Source organism: Spinacia oleracea, chromosome 6, assembly GCF_020520425.1.
Source record: "Spinacia oleracea cultivar Varoflay chromosome 6, BTI_SOV_V1, whole genome shotgun sequence".
Lineage (NCBI taxonomy): Eukaryota > Viridiplantae > Streptophyta > Magnoliopsida > Caryophyllales > Amaranthaceae > Spinacia > Spinacia oleracea.
In genome coordinates, this window is record NC_079492.1 from 130,040,980 (window position 1) to 130,061,632 (window position 20,653).

The 20,653-nt window shown below is 36.7% G+C and overlaps 1 protein-coding gene across 2 annotated transcripts; it reads left to right on the forward strand.

The window, feature by feature from the left end:
• Window positions 1–237: 237 nt before the first annotated feature.
• LOC110796945 (uncharacterized) lies at window positions 238–12,373 on the forward strand. 2 transcript variants are annotated; one of them, XM_022002041.2, is made up of 18 exons: window positions 238–392; window positions 475–555; window positions 651–762; window positions 1,684–1,752; window positions 1,824–1,982; window positions 2,084–2,157; window positions 4,788–4,890; window positions 5,263–5,305; window positions 6,485–6,547; window positions 8,344–8,570; window positions 8,795–8,915; window positions 9,089–9,192; window positions 10,476–10,607; window positions 10,680–10,847; window positions 10,964–11,107; window positions 11,189–11,334; window positions 11,720–11,888; window positions 12,153–12,373. In XM_022002041.2, the coding sequence occupies exons 2-17, from the start codon at window positions 492–494 to the stop codon at window positions 11,869–11,871; spliced, it is 1,881 nt and encodes a 626-aa protein (XP_021857733.1). In that variant the 5' UTR covers window positions 238–392; window positions 475–491; the 3' UTR covers window positions 11,872–11,888; window positions 12,153–12,373. The 2 variants fall into 2 exon arrangements, with proteins under 2 accessions (XP_021857733.1, XP_021857734.1); XM_022002042.2 differs by having other exon boundaries at window positions 239–392; window positions 10,494–10,607.
• The last annotated feature ends 8,280 nt before the right edge of the window (window positions 12,374–20,653 follow it).

Here is a 20,653-nt window from a genome sequence, read left to right on the forward strand (position 1 = left end):
GTGTTGTCCTTTGACTTGTGCTAAATATCTATACTTGTAATAACCTAATCTAATCTAACTATTTACTAAAACATATCTCCTCTCTTTCTCTCTAAAATTCTATTTCTAGAGTTTCTTGCAATGGTAATAATTGTCAATTTTAATTGCAATACCAAGAATAAAAATAATTACAAAGATATATGAATTCGTTCTTTTGAATTAAATTGAATTGAACTAAATGAAACTGAACTAAACTGAATGGAACTACAATAAAGTGTAAAGAACAGGGCCTTTAGCGGGTCTCTTCCCGACAACAAAAGAAAGTATTTCGTATAAACTCCGGCGTCCGAAGTTTTGACGCCTAATATCACTCAATCTCCGTTTTCATGCCCTTATTACACTCATCAATTCCGGTAACTATTTCTTTTCCTGTTCATAACTACTTCGTATTACCCCATTTTTACTGATTTTGTTCTTATGCTTCGTTAATTGTAGCTATTTTTCTTTAAACAATGGCGAAATCCCCATCTTTGGTGAATCTCTGCTTGGGTGCCCTTCAAAATCACATTCTTTATGGTATTTCCTTATTTTGCATTTTGCATAATTTCAGTTCATCATCAATTTGTAAATCAAATTTTGATATTTTTGTTGGGGGATTGTTTATATTGCAGGAGATGATGATGATGGGATTGTGCAAGGAATATATGAGCTACCCACTGAGCTGTTTGATGGTTTATTGAAGCAGTTGCCTGCTTTAGCACTCCACAAATTGCAGTTGCAAATGTTTGTACTCTTTCTTTTTTACTTCAGTTCACATAAATTAAGTAAAACCCACTTCTTTTTTGGTAGTATTTTTTCACCATCAAAATTCTTCATTTGATGTTTGTTGCTTGAATTGAATTTTCATAGAGACCTTTGTTACTCGGACTCAGCTCAGATATGGAGATACATGTTCAAGTGTCAGTCAAATACATCTTAAGAAGTTAATGCATGATTTTAGTTTAAAATAAAGTTTCTAAGTTGGACTTATGACCGACTGTTGAGAATCTGACACGGCTGCTTGAGGTTGAATGAAGAGTTGGAGTAACATATTTAGAGACCAAAAGAGCTTGTGTTGTTGTTTTTTGAAATGCTTGGTTACTAAGGAGTATTTTGAAGAAATTTGATGCCTGAATGACTGAATTTGGTTTGGTATTGACAAGTTGAAAGACTGAGATACTATTGGAATGGAGCTCTTTATGTTGTTCCAATCTCTCTTTTGTTTTTTAGGTTTCCCTTTAGCTAATATGGTCTATAGGTGGTTACTGTAAATATTTTACTGGACAATAAGAAGGGCGTGGAGTGCATACCAGTTAGACCAAACCTTCTACTGCGGAGTTGTGCTAGAACCAGAATCGAGCTTCATGCTGAGCTGAATTACGGCTAAAGTATTCATGTTTTTCATTCAAACAAGATCTGCTTTCATTCGCAGTTTTCCGCTGAATTTTGTTACTTCCATTTAGACAATGTTTTGACTACAAGTGTCGCTGTTCTCTCTTATCTTTTAAATAGACTATGGATTCATATTTTCCTTTGTGAACTTATTATGTTCTTAGTGCAAAGGAAGGGATACCTGTTTGCAATTCAATTTGAGCATGGTGGTTTTTAAATATTCCCACGAGTTCTCAATGTCTATAGTATATTTTTATCTGATTATCCTAACAGGCCTTTGGGGAGACAGGCTGATTTTGACCTTGACTATCATTGCTCTGGGAATGGAAGAAAACGTGTGAGGTAAGACTCTCATTCAATGACGAACTGTCTCCTTGGAAAGGTGGAGAATAATAATCAGTACCTTTTCTCAGATATGGCAAGTTCGATATTGCATGGAAGGCATTATTTTCCTCGCGTTGGCGTGAGCTTGTCAAACATTTCCAAGTGAATCCTTTGTCATACAAAAGTTCGTTGGAATGTGCAGAAACGTTTGACTGGAAACAAAAGTATTGGGAAACGCATCTTCAGAAGTATGTGAGACCGTACAAATAACTAAATAAGCCACCTCCATTTTTTGATGTAATTTCATTTGATCTTTACTTATTTTCAGTTTTTTTGACACGAATGTCAGTTGCTTTGATGCAGCTGCAGAGAGAGCTATGCTACCTTCTTTTAATGGATGTGTTGGGGAAATTCAAATCCCAGGTAGCTTGATGTTTTGTTCAAGGTCTAGCGGTCTAGTTGGTGTGAAGTTTTCATGTGTTAAATTTTCTTTATTTTGAATCATTGTCTAAGGGGAATTTGGTTCGCAGCCGTATGGGTCTAGAATTAGGAATGAAACTGGGATGGTATGGGTTTGGAACTTGATACATAATACCATATACCATATACCATTACAACAACAACAACAATGCTTTAGTCCCAAAATGATTTGGGGTCGACTAACATGAATCGTCGTAGGAGATCGTCATTGTGACAAAATCAAACCAGAAAGGAGCGGGAAGTTAAAAGAATAAACAAGGAAGAGGAAGAAAGTGGAATTAATGAAAGTAAGATAAGAGGAAAGTATATATATATATATATATATATATATATATATATATATATATATATATATATATATATATAGTTAACCTTTCGCCGATTTTCTTTTATTAATCCCACCTACGACATATTTTTTAATAATCCCACCTTTACTACTCAACGACTTTTATTGGGCTTAATTGACCGGTAACCGGTGAAAAAGTCAACGAGATGGTGATGAATTGATGATGATGACTGAATATATCGAAGGAGAAGAGAGAGAGGGTACTTGCTACGTAGAGAAATATTGCCGCCTACAACAGGTTTATGACCTTAGGCCCAATAAAAGTCGTTGGATAGTAAATGTAGGATTATTAAAAAAATATGTCGTAGGTGGGCTTAATAAAAGAAAGTCTGTCAAAGGTTGGATTAATATTCCCAAATTTTCCTAAAAAAATTAGAAGGGATAATAAAAATAAATAAAGTTTTTAAAAAATATAATTAAAATAAGCACATTTCAAAATAGCAGCAACAACAACAACAACAAGAAAGCCTTAGTCCCAAAATGATTTGGGGTCGGCTAACATTTCAAAATAGCATTTTTTTTAAAAAACGCAAGAAGTAAAATTAAGAGAGTCAAAATGGAAGATGTATAAGTCAAATGAAGTCATCAACGTATATTCTCTCCCTCCACTCTGTCCTATTCAACGCCATATTCTCCTCAATCCCAAGTAGGCTCATATCGTGCTCAATCACCTTCCTCCAAGTTTTCTTAAGTTTTCCCCTATCCCTTGCAATTCTATCACTTTGCCACCCTTCTAACCTCCTAACCAGGGCATCACTTGTTCTCCTGCTTACATGCCCAAACCATCTTAAACGATTTCCTATCATCTTAAACTCAATCGGTGCAACTCCTACTTTCTTCCTAATAATCTCATTCCTCAAACAGTCAAACGATTCTTTTTTGTATGCCTACACATCCAACGTAACATGCGCATCTCCGCCACATTCATCTTATGCACGTGACAATGTTTCACTTCCCAGCATTCCGTGCCATATAACAACACCGGCTGAATTGTTGTGCGTTAGAATTTTCCCTTTAATGTTTTGGGCATGCCTGGATCACATAGGAACCCCGTGACACTTTTCCACTTTAACCATCCTGCTTTGATTCTATGAGCCACATCGCCATCCAATTCCCCATCATTTTGGATAATAGATCCTAAATAACGGAACATTTCAGAACCTTGGACAATTTTCCTATCTAAGGTAATCGCCCTTGGATAATACCATATACCATTAAATTATTAAATTTGGGCCATGGGCTAAACCTCTTTAGGGGGAATGTGTTGAAGTAGTATGCTCCTGCCTTGGCCGTTTCGACTCTGTTGGTTAGGATTTAGGATGCTCATCCGTTTTTTTGTATCAGCTCCTCCATTTCCTTTTTTTTTTTTGGAGTGATCATGCTGTCTTGTAGTCTTGTAAGTTTGATTTTTATTGTTTAACAAATAGGATAATGGTAGTTGCACGTATACGAAATTGAATATTATGCCATAGAGTAGGCTTAACACATTGTGGAACTCATTAACTCTAGATTACTCTAAATTTACAAACTAAAAGCATGTAGGGCATAGAAACTAACAATAGTGTCTCAAAAAATTTAAGAGCTAAAATGACTACTGTAGAACTATTATATAGTGAAGAAACTTCTTGTCTGCTTACTTCTACATGAACTGCTACTATGCTTTTCTTTCAAAGAAGCCTACAATGGATATTCATTGAATGTTATCAAATTGTGCAAACTCCTTCTATGAGTTGGGTGTTTGGCTGTACAAATGCAAAAGCGAGCTTGAAAATAATATTTAGCAGCCTGCTAATTGTTTTATGAAATTCAGCATGTGCAAACATTTGATGAAGCCATGATTTTAGTTCACACTCACTATTGATCAGTACACATACATGGAGCATAAAGTTCCGATACTGCCTAATCTCAACTTTTGTCAATGCAGAAATCTTTATGTTTTGATCCTTACACCTATTTCCACTGGTCTGAAAATTGTGCACTTGCATCTAAGTACAAGTCCTGAGGTGGTTATGTTATGTACTTGTATTACTGCTAGTACTTTTTCCTTTTTGGTAGAAATGTACAACAGAATAACTACTTTAGTCCAGAAACGTGTTGACAGGATTGACGTTCCTGTCAGTTCCGACATATTTCCAGCTTGTCCATCTGATGTTTTTCATATTGCTGTATGACATTTTTGTTGAATCTAGTTGAACATTATGCTTATCTTCTTATGATTACTTTACAGGTGCACTAATCAAAATCATTGGTTATGATGAATCAGCTAAAGGCTCAATGCATCATTACTCTAGATTGTGTGGTCATTGCCAAGACTTTGGATGTTATGTGAGGTCGAATACTTTATCTTTGCACATTCCATGCTTGCCTCCCCCCCCCCCCCCCCCACACACACACACGCACAGACACACACACAACCACCAATCCAAAAAGATGAAAGGCGGTATCATCTCTTTATGTGATAGTTATTCTGGTCTTGTTTTCTTGCTTTCATGATGAATAAAATTCCCACTTTTGTTTTCAGGCTTTTTTCATGTGTTCTTTGAGGTTTTACTTGCAAGAATTTAGTAATGATCAATTTTGATCATGTATTTGTTCTACTTTATTGTTTGATTGATATGCTTGTTTGGTTAATTTTATTTTTCCGCTTGTAGTTTTACTGTGGGAAAATTGAAAGTGCTTATGTGATATACTTATTCCTGCAGATGTTTGAGACTTCAGAACATGTTTTGCAATAAGGAAACTTGTGTAAGTGGCTTTCTATATCCTGTTCTTAAAAGCAAAAGATGTATTACTTCTATACATCTTTTGCGACTTGCTTCACATTGTCAAGAAAGCTTTAGAAATGGTGTTACTTTATTGTTAATAAAGGAGGGTATTTCTTTAACTAGAGATGGTTGCTCTTCTCGTTTGGGAAGATTAGTAGAAAAGTTACTTTTAGATAATTGGATCTTTATAATTCACAGTTTGTAATATCTTTGAGCCCCTTGACTTCAAGTTTGAAGTAATGTTTATTCTGCTTTCTGCCTTTTGGGGTTTCTTTGGAGGATAGGTATCATGTAGTAAATCTTTAACTGTTGATTGCATTTGTCCTCATTCGATTATCTATGTTACATTCAACATCAGGAAAACTGGAAAAGTGAAGAATTCTTGTGGAAGTTGGACATATTTAACTTCCTGGTGGGGTGTCAGAGTAGAAATGTATATGACACATAAGATGTTTGCCATTTATTTTTAGCTGGCCTAGTTTGACCCACCTACCAATGTTCGTGTTTTCCCATCACCCCTTGCCATTCTCCAAAACCTTGGTGTCGGTACCAGCTTCACCTTTGTTCTGTGTTGTTTTATGCCTGGCTTGGCACAACCAAGTTGTGTCCTGCTTCATGCTGGACTGCTGGTCACAGTCCAAACTTGAGGAAGAAATATGTGATCTAGAGTTTTTTTCCAGGAAGTTTGATCGGTTAATTGGAGGGGCAAATGATGATGTTCAAAGATCCTTTAGGGCTCCTTTTTTCTTTGGCCATCCAACTCAGATGCTACATGGGAGAATTCAGATCGCTCATTTTCTTTTGGATAGGGTTTTCTTTTAAAACTTTAGTAAAACAGAACTTAAATTATATTTTTCTCTGTTTTGAATCATTTGACAATCCCTTTTAAGTAAATCACAGCTTTGTAAATTTATTAAGCGGAGCTACGAATGGGGTTTAATATTTTAAAGTTAAAACCAATATGTAAAATGGGCTTTAAATGAGCTGTGCAGATGTGATATTCCAAATAGGCTATAGGTCCACTACAAACTCCCCTAAAAATAAAATGGAATGTTGCTAGTAACACCCTTTGGAGAATCACAGTAGGTGTTTGTGGCCTTTAATTTCTTGCTTTTGTCATAACAATATATAGCTTACTGATCATAATCCTCTCTTTCAGCAATTGTTAGCAAGCAGCCAGTTGCAGTGTTTGTTGCTAAGGAGAATTTCCTCCGACATACATGTGAGTCTCTTTATCTTAAACAATTTATGGTTCTTCATATTTGGGCACCCCAAGTAGCTTTAAGCTCGTATGCAGAACACAATTTCAATTAATCGTATAATTTGTTGGCATGGGTTCTCCCATTTGGGGCATTCGAACTTTGATGATATTTTATTAGTTTAGACTTTGGATCGTAGTATCCCCTGCACATTTATGGTTTTGAGCGGGTTAAGATAACAGACTGAGCGAAGGATGCTGGAGCAGGATTCATATTTACTAGGCTGTCTTTGATTTATACTATGGACCCTCTTTCTGAAGATTGTAATTTCTATTGGGTGAATACTATGTAAATTTAGGCTCTTTTGAGTTCTCTGCACTAGTTACAGTGCTTGTAAAAGAGCAAGTGCTCATATGTCTTGGACTTGCCTTTAGTCTCAACCTGTTCATAGGTTGAATGAGTCCATATATATTCCCTCCGTTCTTTTTTTCTTTTTTTGTATAGACTCTTGTAGGAGAGGTGGGTGAGTGTAAGATAAAGGTAGAAAAAGTAAAAAGTGCTAAATGGTGGGTGGTTGTAAGAAAAAAGTGGGTAAAGTAGGAGAAAGATTGTGGAAAAGTGTAATTGTTTTGGGGAAAAGGTGGTAAAATATGTTTACCCAAAATAGAATAAAGTAGAAGTAGATAGAACAACAACAACAACAACAACAAAGCCTTAGTCCAAAAATGATTTGGGGTCGACTAACATGAATCGTCGTAGGAGATCGTCATTGTCACCAATCAAACCAGAAAGGAGCAGGAAGTAAAAAGAAAAAAGCAAGAAAGAGAAGGTGGAATTAATGAAAGTAAGATAAGAGAAAAATGTATATATATTATAGAATAAATATTGTAAGAGATAATAAAAAATAAGTAAAGTTTAAAATAAATGAATAAGTAAAATAAGTACATTTCAAAATAGCATGTAAAAATAAAAATAAAAAAATTCAAAAGAATTTTAAAAATAAAATAAAAAATAAAAATAAAAAATAAATTAAAAAATAGAAAAAAAACAGAAACATGAAAGCTGTATAAGTCAAATGAAGTCATCAATATATATTTTCTCCCTCCACTCTGTCCTATCCAACGCCATATTTTCCTCAATCCCAAGAAATCTCATATCGTGCTCAATCACCTTCCTCCAATTTTTCTTAGGTCTTCCCCTATCCCTTGCAGTTCTATTATTTTGCCACCCTTCTATCCTCCTAACCGGGGCATCACTTGATCTCCTGTTTACATGTCCAAACCATCTTAAACGATTTCCCATCATCTTAAACTCAATCGGTGCAACCCCTACTTTCTTCCTAATAATCTCATTCCTCAAACGATCATTTCTTGTATGCCCACACATCCAACGTAACATGCGCATCTCCGCTACATTCATCTTGTGCACGTGACAATGTTTCACTGCCCAGCATTCCGTGCCGTATAACAAAGCCGGTCGAATTTCCGTGCGGTAAAATTTTCCCTTCAATCTTTGGGGAATGCCTGAATCACATAGAAACCTTGTGGCACCTTTCCTCTTCAACCAACCTGCTTTGATTCTATGGGCCACATCGCCATCCAATTCTCCATCCTTTTGGATAATAGATCCTAAATAACGGAACATTTCAGTTATTTAGAAATAGATAGAACAAAAAAAAAACACCCCTTTTCAGAAAATGGTTACATAAATAAAAACAGAGAATATCGGGATGTTCAAAGTCGAGTAGCCTTTGTTCTAAAATGGTAGTGGCCTTTGTTCGCTCATCTGATGTATAAGGAATGACCATGTGCTGTTGCAGATTGATGGATTATGCATGATACTAAACCAGAACAGAGAAACAATAACATCGCTGGAATTTGTAAATTGCAAGCTTTCTTTGGTTGATTTGGAGGCAATTTGTAGTACGTTGGTTATAGAAGGTGCACAAGCACATGCAGTGAAACATTTTTCCGTGAAAGCGTCAAAACTTTTAGAAGCAAATCCTGCTTCGTTTCCGCCAAAGCTCATTTCCTTTCTATCGTCAAGGTACTGCCCTGGGAAATTTTTCGCTGATGTGGTCCTGGAGTTTATTGTTTGAAGTTGGAATATTCTTTGTTTCCTATAAGAGACCCATGTTGGGGATTGTCTTTTTAATGAAAAAAAAATATAAGTCAGCAACCGTGTGAATAAATTGTTAAGAGGCTTTACTTCTCGATCATATTTCCTCTTGTGTAAAATGTGTTCTTTGTTTGGATTTCCTTATCAAGCAGATCACTTGAGTCATTAAGCCTTTGCGATGACCATATTGGGAGAAATTATGCAAATTTGACTCTCAGGGCGCTACTTGATGCTTCATCTTCTCTCTCTACCCTTGAGTTGTCAGATAACAATGTGAGCAAACTATATCATCCTCAATTTTTGAAGATTAGTTGCTTTCTTAGCCAGAATTATCATAGAACTTGGAACAACTTGCCTTAAATATATATATGTCTGCTTTGTTAAGAAGTTCATTTTTTCTAAATGGAAGTTAATTCTTTTACAACATATTTCTAACTTTTTTGCAGATATCAGGCTGGCTTTCTGATTTTCGGTGCAACTCTTCCAATCAAGCCTTGTCATCTTACAAAAAAAGCAAGTCTATGCAGTCTTTACGGGTGCTTAATCTAAGGTATAGACTAAATGGCCATCTCACGTAACCATTTTAATAACTTGGAAGGTACTTAGTTATGATGCAACTGATAATGCAATTTCAGTGACTGCATGAATTAAAAAAAAAAGGTCTGAAACTATCTTGTCAGGCTTTGTTCTAGTTGATAAATTTTATGGTACCGTCAGAAACTTAACTGTATCAATTATTTAATGTTCCTTCTCTTTGCAGGGGGGGGGTGGTGGTGGAGAGGGGTCTTCGGGTTGGTTAGGGAAGTAGCCAAATGGATAAACCGTAAACATACCTTCTTACCACATATGGATATGTTTAAAAAGCTGACATCAATGGTATCTATAACTACTTTGGGGCTTTTAACTGGTTGGATTTATGTCAACCCTGCATGTAGATTCAGATCTGGCTATTTCACCTGTTTTTTATTGGTTATCAGAAAGGTTATTGCTGGTGGTTGAAAATTTCACTTACTATATGGAGTATCTTTCTTTGCTCCAAATTAGTGCTCCTTACAGTTTGCTCACCTTAATATCTAAAAAATATAGTTCAAATTGAACTTGTGAAATCCACATTCACAAAGAATCAAATACTCAAATCTACCACAATCCAGTAACGAGTTGATATACTACGTACCTATTTCAGATGGATGGTTCAAAAGTATCCAACTCTCCATGTGTTATTAGGGGGTAATTTTATATACCCAATTCGCTAATGGGCCTTTTGAAAGTGTTGCCATTGAAATATAAGCTCTGTAACAAGAACCCTTTCTGTCTGGACTGGAATATTATGTGCTCAGTAAAGAAAAACATTTATTTAAGTATGAGTTTATGACATGGTTTTACTAGATTATAGATTATCTCTGAGAAGTTCCGATTGCTGATTGTCTCCTGCAGAAGTAGCTTACCGAGAAAAATAAATGAAGTATGTTCATAATCAAATTTTGCCGTCTTGATTTATTGAAAGATATTGTGCCACTTTTGTAAATTCACCTTTCAATCTAGATCTCATAGGTCTTCCCTGACAACCTCACTGATGCAGAATGACTTTGTCATGGAAAAAAAGTAAGTTGTGGCCTATGTGGAGGACCGTGAAACTTTTCTTGTGGCACTCTGAGCTAGAATCTGCAGTCTTTATTACTTCAATGGAATTCATGTTTGCAAAAACTGAGTATCGGGAAAGTGGTAGCTTATTGTTGGAATTTTGATATTTGTAAAACTTTGCAGTCTGTTTCTTTTTTTTATACAAGTCCCTCTTTTCTGCATCTCGATACTTGTGGATGTTTTTTGCTGAAGATGCATCTCTTACCTTAGGGGAAACAATTTGCGGAAGAATGACCTGGAAGACCTTACATCTGCACTCATTCATATGCCAGTTTTGGAGACTCTTGATTTAGCTGACAATCCCTTTGAGGATGATGGAATCAAGTGAGTTTGTGCTTGACCTGCTTGTTTCAACAGTCCGCTGTAGTTTTATGAAACTCTTCTTGAACATTGCAGGTGTTTGATCCCCCACTTTGTCAAGACATTTGAACACTTTCCCCTTGCCAATCTTAATTTGAAGAATTGTGAGCTCTCCTGTAATGGAGCAACTGATCTTCTGGAAGTACTTATAGCGTTAAAATACCCTCTGACTTCTCTCTCCTTGGCAGATAATGATCTTGGAAGGTACAGAAGTGATTATTTTTATTTTTATTTTTACTTCTTCAAATATCTATTTTATCTTACTAAATTCTTATTGTTTTATTTGTAAATGCTGACTTATTATCGTTTTTCTTGGGAAGTCAAATAGCACCACTACTTGGAGATTTTATGCACACATCTATAAGGTCACTCGATATAAAAGACATTGGTCTAGGTTCATCTGGATTTTTAGAACTTCGGATTAATATGCCAGATGTGGTGAAGCTGATCAGCATTAACATAAGGTACTATCAGATTCAGTCCTTGTGACTGTTCCTATAATTTCTAATCAATTTGAAGATTAAACTGTATACATCATTTTACAGTGAGAATCGTGGGGGGATCCAAGCTGCGGAATTTCTGGGAGAACTTATCTCTAAAGCTTCGGAACTTGTTGATGTGCATGCAGGATACAATTTAATGCCCCCGGAGTCCTTGAATATTATATGTTCAGCCCTCAAGATTGCCAAAGGTATGGTATGCTTCACCAGTGAAAAAACTATAGCAGAAATCAAATGGTAACCACTTTTTTTATGAAAAAGTAATGTCTCTTTAGAAATGTACTGTAAGTCACCCCTTTTTTATTTTTTTTATCATTATCATGGGCCGGTTGTGATCAAATATGTTTGTTGGCATCAGTTGGGGCAAATTTGATCAACTCTACATCAGGCTACCTTTGTTCTGTTTATGCTAATATGGGAAATTGGGAAATATATATCAGGGATGTGTGATTGAAATATTTGTTGTTCTTAATAGAGGGAATCAGGGAGCCATTTCTTGATTATGCTATTTATCAGTTCCTCTACACCATGTTCTTGATTATATATTGATCATGAACTGAAATTGCTATGAATCAGGGGAACTTCAGCGTATGGATCTTACAGGAAACCAAAAGCTTTGTCAGGCTGATAATTTATTGGCACTTTCAGAATTTCAACACAATGGAGAACCAATTATGTTGATTTCAAGCTCGTCTTCCCAAGACACACTCTATGATGATGATCCGTAGATTCCCAATTTACAGCTGTAAGAGTCGCAACCTTTAATTTGGCCTTTCAGTTCATGAATATCTAACAATAGGATTTCTCCTGGTGTTGTCAATTCATCATTTAATAGAAAGTGCTACCAGCATGTGGAAGTTGGGTTGAAGGATTTTTAATCATTGTTATACTCCATATTACAGTACAATTTACATACAACTTTAGTTACTGCCACTCTTTCTTTTCTGGTACTTTATCTGGATATTTTTATGGAGGATTAAACATTATGTACTTTTTTTTTACCCTGCAGGTGTCATAAGGAGGCACAAAGTAGAAATGAAATGAAGAATTTAGTATACCTCTATTTTTATTTTTAAGTAATACTTCGTATACGGTTTTATATTTGTTGTTATACTCCGATAGTACGAATTTTTCTTCAGATATATGTTAGCTGTATTTAATTTCAATTACCTTAGCAATTGTAGTACATGCATGAAGTTAGTGAAGTTTCACTTGTGTTGGATCTCCTGAGTCCTGATTGTTAAACATTTACTGTATAATTTGCCGGTTACCGAGACTTCACAATCTGAGTGGCAAACGAGCAATGGCAATAGTTTTTGGCCATGCCATTTGAAAAGTTTGATCAATAATGCTTAGAACAGTCTTGGGGAAAAAAAGTTGCTTGATTGATAATCCCATTCAATCCTATCATTCACTCTATTAGCCATTAAAGCCGGCAGGGGTAGGGATGGAAATATCCAGTGGATGATCCATGAACCCGGTCACCCGCTATAATTAAACGGATGAAAACCCGAATTAAATGGATGAAAAGCGGGTGATGGGTGAAGCGGGTGATGGATGCGGGTCGGATGCGGGTGATGTTTTTTTATCCATCACCCGGTCCATCACCCGTTTACCACCCGATCCGTCACCCGTTTATTTTAAATATATTATTTATATTTATATTTAAACATAAAACGTGTTGATAAATCCATTATTTATTAAAGTTAGTGCTTGTTTTATTTATTTTAGTTATAAGTTATGCATAATAAGAAATAATTATATGTTTCGGAGATGAATGTAGGTATATAATTTTTTTTTCTTTTGGTTAATTATTATGCATATTATTAGGTGGTGATTTTTTAATGGTTTACCATTTTCACCCGAATATCACCCGATCCACCCGATTCCCCGGGTGATGGATGGACGGAATGCGGGTGGTGAGTAATGCGGGTGATGGATGGACCGGGTGGAGAGGATGGATGCGGGTGATGCTCCACCCGATCCAAATCCCACCCATTTCCATCCCTAGGCAGGGGTGTGGCTACGTGACGCACTTGGTAAAAAAAAACAGGAGTGTGCCTACGTGATGCACTCTTAGTACAGGTTTGGTATGGGAAAATTGAAGCTAAGAATCAAATAACCCAATACGATTTTAGGATCAGACGACATCCCATAAATCGAAGATTTGAAATCATGGAGTGGGGAGAAGTTCGGTGTTGTATTTCAAGAGCTTAAAAAGTAGGGGGGCTCTTGGCCTCTCAGATGGAGCAAATGCACACGTTGGTGATGTGAGATTGCGGGCTTGGTACAACACGAAAAAAATTATTGGAAGCAATAGTCTCGGGTGCTATGGTTAAAGAAGGGAGATAAAAATACTAAATTCTTCCATCAAATAGCATATGGCAAAAAACGGAAGAATATTATCCGTACTTTGAAGGATGAAAGTGAGATGGTGCATTTGGAGGATGAAGCGATTGGTAAAGTTGTCATGGAGTACTTTGAGGGAATGTCTGCATCATCATCTCCCCCCCCCCCCCCTAGAGATGTGGCGCATGGAGTATTTGAGGGCATGTCTGCATCATCTGCTCCCCCCTCTTTATAGATATGGCACATGCATTGGTGGACTTTTATGCCACGGGTGACGGAGGATATGAATTCGATACTACATGCAGATTATACGGAAGAAAAAATCAATGTTGCGTTGAGCCAAATGCACCCTACTAAGGCTCTCGGGCCTGATGGAATGTGTCTGTATTTTTTCAATCTTACTGGCAAATTGTAGGCTCTTCAGTTACTAGCACTGTTCTTGGTATATTGAGGGGTTGATCAATTCTGAATTCTTAAATAGGACGTTCTTATTCCAAAAATAAAAGCAATGCGGATAGGATGGGTGACTTCTAGCCAATTTCTTTATGCAATGTGGTGTACAAATTGGTGTCGAATGTGCTCGCTAATAGGTGGAAGATTTTTCTCGACAAAATAATTTTGGTTAACCAAAGTGTCTTTACTCTAGGGTACTTAGTTACCGATAATATTCTTGTGCCTTTTGAAGTGTTCCATTATATGAAAATTTTGCAGCAGGTAGAGGGTGCATGGTTATGAAGTTGGACATGTCAAAGGTGTATGATAGGGCTTAATTAATGGTGCTTTCTAGAGGCGGTTCTCGAAAATTTTTGGTTTGACGGGGAGTGGCGAATGAGAATAATGGAATGTGTGTCTTCGGTGACTTTTTCAACGTTGATTAATGGGCGTCCTATTAAGGAATTCTTCCCCGGTCGAGGCATTCGACAAGGGGATCTGATTTCTCCGTATCTTTTTGTTTTGTGTGCTAAGGTGTTCTCTCACTTGATCAGGAAGGCGGAGGAGCATATTGTGATTCATTGCAATTACATTCCCCCTTGGCTCCTCCTATCTCTCATTTATTATTTGCAGATGATTGTAATATTTTCTCAAAACTTGACGTGTAGGATGAGATACGATCGAAGAGGTTTTGGATCTATACGAGATGTCGTCGGGTCAAAAATTTAATTCCGACAAGACGATTATCTCGTTTAGTAAAGGAATATCGAATGTGAGGAGGGTGAGTTTGGCGGAGAAGTTAGGAGTATGAATGGTAGATGTGCATATATGATCGGAATCTTGGACTTTCACTACCTATGCGATGAGTGTGGTCAAGTTTCCATCCACATTCTGTGACGACTTACATTCCGTGTTGGCCTAGTTTTGGTGGGGTCAAAAGCAGGAGGGAGGAAGATACATTGGGTAGCTTGGAAAAAATGTGTAGACCAAAGGAGGAGGAGGGGGGGTCTAGGGTTCCCGGATTTTAAATTGTTCAATTTGGCTTTAGTCGGGAAGCAGGCATGGCGAATTCTTATGTACCCGGGTAGTCTCTTAGAACAAATTCTCAAGCTCGTTACTATCCTAGCTCTTCCTTTATGGAGGCGGAGTTGGGAAGTTTACCGAGTTATACGTGGAGGGGGATTTGAGAGGCACGATGAGTTGTGAGGAGAGGGATGCGTTGGAGGGTATGAAATAATGTGAGTATCCTCCTATGGTCTGACCCATGGCTACCCGGCACGCAAACAAGGAGAGATTGTCACCTCACGGTATTTCGCCGGAGGATTTGGAAGTGGGTGCTTTGATTTATCCAATTAGTCGTAACTGAAACAATGCGCTAATTTCACCCCGTCGCCTAGCCGCGCGCCACCCCTGTCGCCGGCCAGTCTCCCTTCTCTTCTTTAATTGGTTAATTCCAAAACCCTTAAAACTAATCAATGATTTAATTACGTTTTAATAATTTAATTTATGTTTCTTGAATTAAATTTATAGTTTTATGATTAAGTTATGAATTTTAAATTTATATGTTTTGTATAATTAATAATTTAATTTTCAGATTATATAATTGAATTGAAATAATGGTCTTAATTATTTAAAGCATTAATTTTAAGGTTTTAATGGTTTTAAAATCATGGTAGGATGAGTATAGAATATTAAAGTTACGGTTTTTGTGATTCTAAGCATGTTAATTTGGTTTTGGTGAAGCTTTAAACTTCTTTATATTGCTGGAATTTTAAAAAGGGATGCTTAATTGGAGATTATGATAATTTGGGATCATTAGTGGAGTAATTACTATGCTAGGAGGTTAAGTGGTTAAGTTTTGATGTTGGGGAATATTCTAAATATGTTTAGGAAAAATTTTAAGTACTTTAATGTTGTTGTAAATTCAAGGGGAATTGATATGAATTTATATTGGGTTTTTTTTAGGTGGAGAATTCTCCCTAGGCGATGTTTGAATTGTTAAAGTGGCCTCGCAATCTGTTTACGCAAGGTACGTACATACCTATGTGTTTATGGATGTGATACTATGAATGAAAACTTTGTTGAATTCATGTATGACTTGATTATATTGGAAATTGCATGTTCGATGCCCTTGGATTAACATATGATTAACATGTTGAACTTAGAATTTTATTATGAGATTTACATTATGTTGGCATGATTGATTTATGCAAGCATCATCGATTCGGGAACTTTATATTATTTATATATTGGTGTGGATCATGATGGATCGTTGTTCCCTTTTAATATTTCACTACTTTATGAGGACCGTGGACCTTGTGTAGTAAGTTGATAGTTACACCTATGAAAGGTAGTTAATCATTGGTTAAGGAAAGATGGAATTAAAGTTGGAATTAATCCTGGATTGTAAGTTGTTTGACCACTTAATAAATTCCAAGATAAAAAAAAAGTTGTAATTATTTGTTGATTGTATTGTGTATGTTGTTGATGAGTCACAACGAACTTAATTGATAATCATGTAAAGTGAAACCAGATAGCAATAGCTTTAGACTGTGCACGTCTGTACAATTAGAAGTTGGAGTTCATGGTGGTAGCCCATGGCTTTTTCTGGGACCGCATTGATCACCGTGTTCTATTTAATTAAAAGGTTCCTCGATATCGCAGGTCATAGGAATACGGAGTTGCGCCCGTATTCTGTCTTCCAAATGGAAGCTTTTCAGTTAGACAACTCAGTCCATTGCCTAATTCATCTAAATGAATTATTATTTAAAGTCAGTCTAGTAAAAGTTATATGTGAAGCTTTATGTTTGAACTTTTCATTGTTTACTATTTCTAATTAGTATCACGTTAGGATTGTTCGTTTAATAGAATCATGTTAGGATTATTATTGTTTTAGTATGTAGTACTCAGCTTTGCTGATCCATGCTTTGTTTGTGTGTGTTGATCATGGCTATGCCTTATTAATCTTGTGATGACCCATTTTGGTGAGCATTCTCTAAGGATCAATAATCATTGTCCATCTACATGTTAATTTGAAGATGATGCATCATTGGGTCCGGGATTGGAGAGCTTGTAGTTTAATTTAATTTTCTAAGTTGGATTTGGTTCGTTTCAGTGGACTTAAACTTGTTGAATTGAGTATGTTGACTTTGCTTTTCGTCGTTTGGTTTTGGACTTAATTCCGTAGTTGACCATTTATAAACTTAAAGTTATTCATTATGTTTTCCGCTGCAAAATTCTGAATAAGCCGATACGTTTTCACACGGGCGATAATACTTTGATAATTCTCTATATTTATATTAAAAAGGTTTCTAGAAAAAGGAGAATTGTCGCGGTGTTACATCGAAAGCGATGGTGATTAATTACTCGGTGAAGTCAACATATAAGGCCATGTTTAGGGACGAATGGACGAAGGAAGAGATGACTACTTCAAACCCACACAATCTGTGGAGAAAGGTGTGGCAACTTAAAACTCAACCAAGGGTGAAATTGTTTGTATGTGCTTTCCATGAGGCTCTGCCTACCAGGAAGGGAATTAGTAGAAGAATGTCCAGCTACGATGCAACTTGTGGGGTGTGCTAGGTAGCGAATTATACGGGACTGCACGCTCTTAAGGAGTGTTCATTGGCTCAGACCATTTGGAGTAAATCCAAGTATGAGTATCTTCTCTCTTGGAGGTGTTGTTCGTTATTAGATTGGTGGGAGCGGTGCTTCGCCGAGCTTGATAAGGATGACATGGAGGATTTTTTATAATTAACACTATGTTAGATTGTTTAGGGCGCTCGTAATAAGGTGGTCATGGAGAATGTGGTGGTGGAGACGGATAAATTGTTAGTTAGGCTATGTAAGTGGTGAGCAACCGAGTAGTGTTGGCTCGGGTAGTCTGTTGGGGGGAGTTCCCTATGTTGATACGTGGTCGCCATCCGCAAAGGGGTGGGCTAAGGTGAACGTTGATGTTGGACTATTAGGTGAGGTGGGCTCAAGGTTGGGCATGGTAGCGCGCAACGGGTGGGGGTGATAGCTTGTGCAATATGGCAGGGAGTGGAGAAATGGGAGACAGGGGTGGCGGAGGTGAAGGACAATTTGTTGTGCTTGGAAGTGGGAAGGGGGGTTGGGTCTGCACCGAGTGATTGTTTGTTGGTTATACAAGCCTTGCGAAGTGGTGTGAAAGGCAACGGCAGTTTTACACTAGTAATAGAGGATATTATCCAATTTCGTTCTTGCTTTGATGAAGTTATTTGGTCTTTTGTTAAGCGTAGCGGCAACAAAGTATCTCATACCTTGGCTCATTTCCAACCTTGTGGGTTGATGATTTTCCGGATTGTATTTTGGCTACGGCTACCAACGATTTATTAATATAATCTCCCGTTGATGTGTTCCTAAAAAAACTAACTCACTCCATTATCACAGGTAATGGATTATATCCTCCAAAATGATGTTGCATCCTTCGTTGTGGTAGCGTAAGTTGTAAACTCTTACCCTCCTGGGCCCCCTCTAACAAAAATGACTAGTCTTCCTCTATTATATCTTCATATCAATGACAATTTGCCTTCTTTGATCCTCTATATTTTTTTGGTTTGCAGAAATCAAATCTTGAAATTTGGAAAAAAAAAATAAAAAAATATCCTCAAATGTTAAAAAATTAAAACAAAATTCCAAAAGCATTAGCTTTGATTATGAATATGATCATCTGATGATAAGAAATGAATGAGTTCATATTGGAAAAAGGAATTTTAATGTGGAGCGTTAAACCCCGCCCTATTAAATGTCATTAATATCCCTCCCTATATTCACCCCTTCATGGTTTACCTTCAACCTTACCACCCACCTTCAACCTTTCAATATTCCGACGGCCACCACTCCGGCCAGACCTCCGGCGACCCAAATTCCGGGCAGCCACCACTCCGGCGACGCAAATCTCCGGCAAAAAAATGCGTCGAAATTCTTACATGTACGAATCATCCAGGGGAACATCCACGGAATTCCAAGAGATAATTTTTTTTTTTCCGGTAAAACTTACAGAGGCTTATTCAGTTTGAGCTTCCACCATGGTTGAGACTTCTGCAGTTTAAGCTCGTACCATGGTAGGAGCTCAAACCGCAGAAGTCTCTACCATGGTGGAAGCTTAAAATGAAGAAGCCTCCATATTAATTCAACTAGTTTTTAGCCCGTTCGACGAACTGGCCAGTTTATGTTGGTCGTGTAATGGAGTTTAGAAGTACGTTATGTTGTTCTTAAGCAGTCGTTAGAAGGTGTTTAAAACAAATGACAATAATAAAACTTTATGACCTATGAACTCTTGTCTTTTTAATCATTGCGTTTTTCTGCTTATGTTCATCTCCCCTGAAAAAAGTAGAACCACTTTAATCACCTATTACCACCAATAACATATATATGTACAAAGACCAAACAAATTTGCAATTGTTACAGTTTATGAATATACTCATGTTATCCAATTGAGGGAAAGGCTTAACAAATTCTAACTATTGAACTATACTGACAAAACTTTTCTTATAGGAGAACTAAAACTAATTGTAAGTTCTCTAACAACAAAAATATACAAATAAAACTCACCTAAAAGTCTCAAAGGATTTTGACGATTTACCCACCTTTAATTATTTGCATGTAAACTATACATTATAAGATTCTCCTTTTATGCAAAATGAATTTCAACTAATTAAGTAAGAAAAATAAACAACATACTTCTAATATGCTTAGAGAGGGGGGACTAAAACTTGAATTGCATGCATGAAGATATACAATCAAAATGTTGAATTAAAACACCCTATAATCTCCTACCGTTTCAAAATGTATCAGTCAAAAAGTCTATTAGTGGGAGGTTAAATTTTAAATTAATGCTACATGAGAAGGGGGGAAGATTTGGGGATTGAATTAAATTGACATTAAAAATAATTAAGGTTGGAGAGTTAATGTGAATGTGAAGAATGGGGAAGATGAAGTAGGGGACGGCTGTTTAGGCATGATTAAGTTGAGTATCGATCCTAATTTTTGGTACTCCCTCCGTCCCATTTTTATAATGTTGTTTCTATTTTGAGCGTCCCAAAATTATAGTCATGTTTCTATTTTGGCCATTATGCTTTCCACTTTTTCATGTACTATATTAATTAAAAATGCACTGGAAACCAACAAAATTTCCCCATGTGTACTATATTTCAATTCCTCATGTACTATATTTCCTTTCCATGTATTATATTTCACTTTCACATACAAATCAATTATTAATGTACTATATTCCATTTTGGTACACGTGCCCTCAATATGATGTTGCTTACGTGTCATTAAAATGATGTTGATTGTATTTTTTAAATACCCGGTACTGATTTCTGTGTACTATATTCCACAAAAACCCGTGCTTTATAGTCAAATGGGACTATAAATTTGTGACGGAGGGAGTACAATTCTAGTAAATTAAAGAGACGGGGATTAATAGTGCAATACATAATAACTAATGGCATTAGACCTGATCAAACGACGGGCCGGGCCCGGCCATAAAAACCAGCCCTGTATGTCGTGTAGGGCCGGGCCAAGGTTCGGGCCGAAAATTTGTGCCCAAACCCACTATTTTTGGGCCTAAATTACCGGGCTTTTCGGACCATTTTTGGGCCGGGCCAAATTTATAACTAAAAGGTGTATTTTTGTGTTTTCCAAACCCGCCCAAAAAATTTAAATTTTCGGGTCGGGCCCGGAAACTAGGCCGGAAAATTCTAC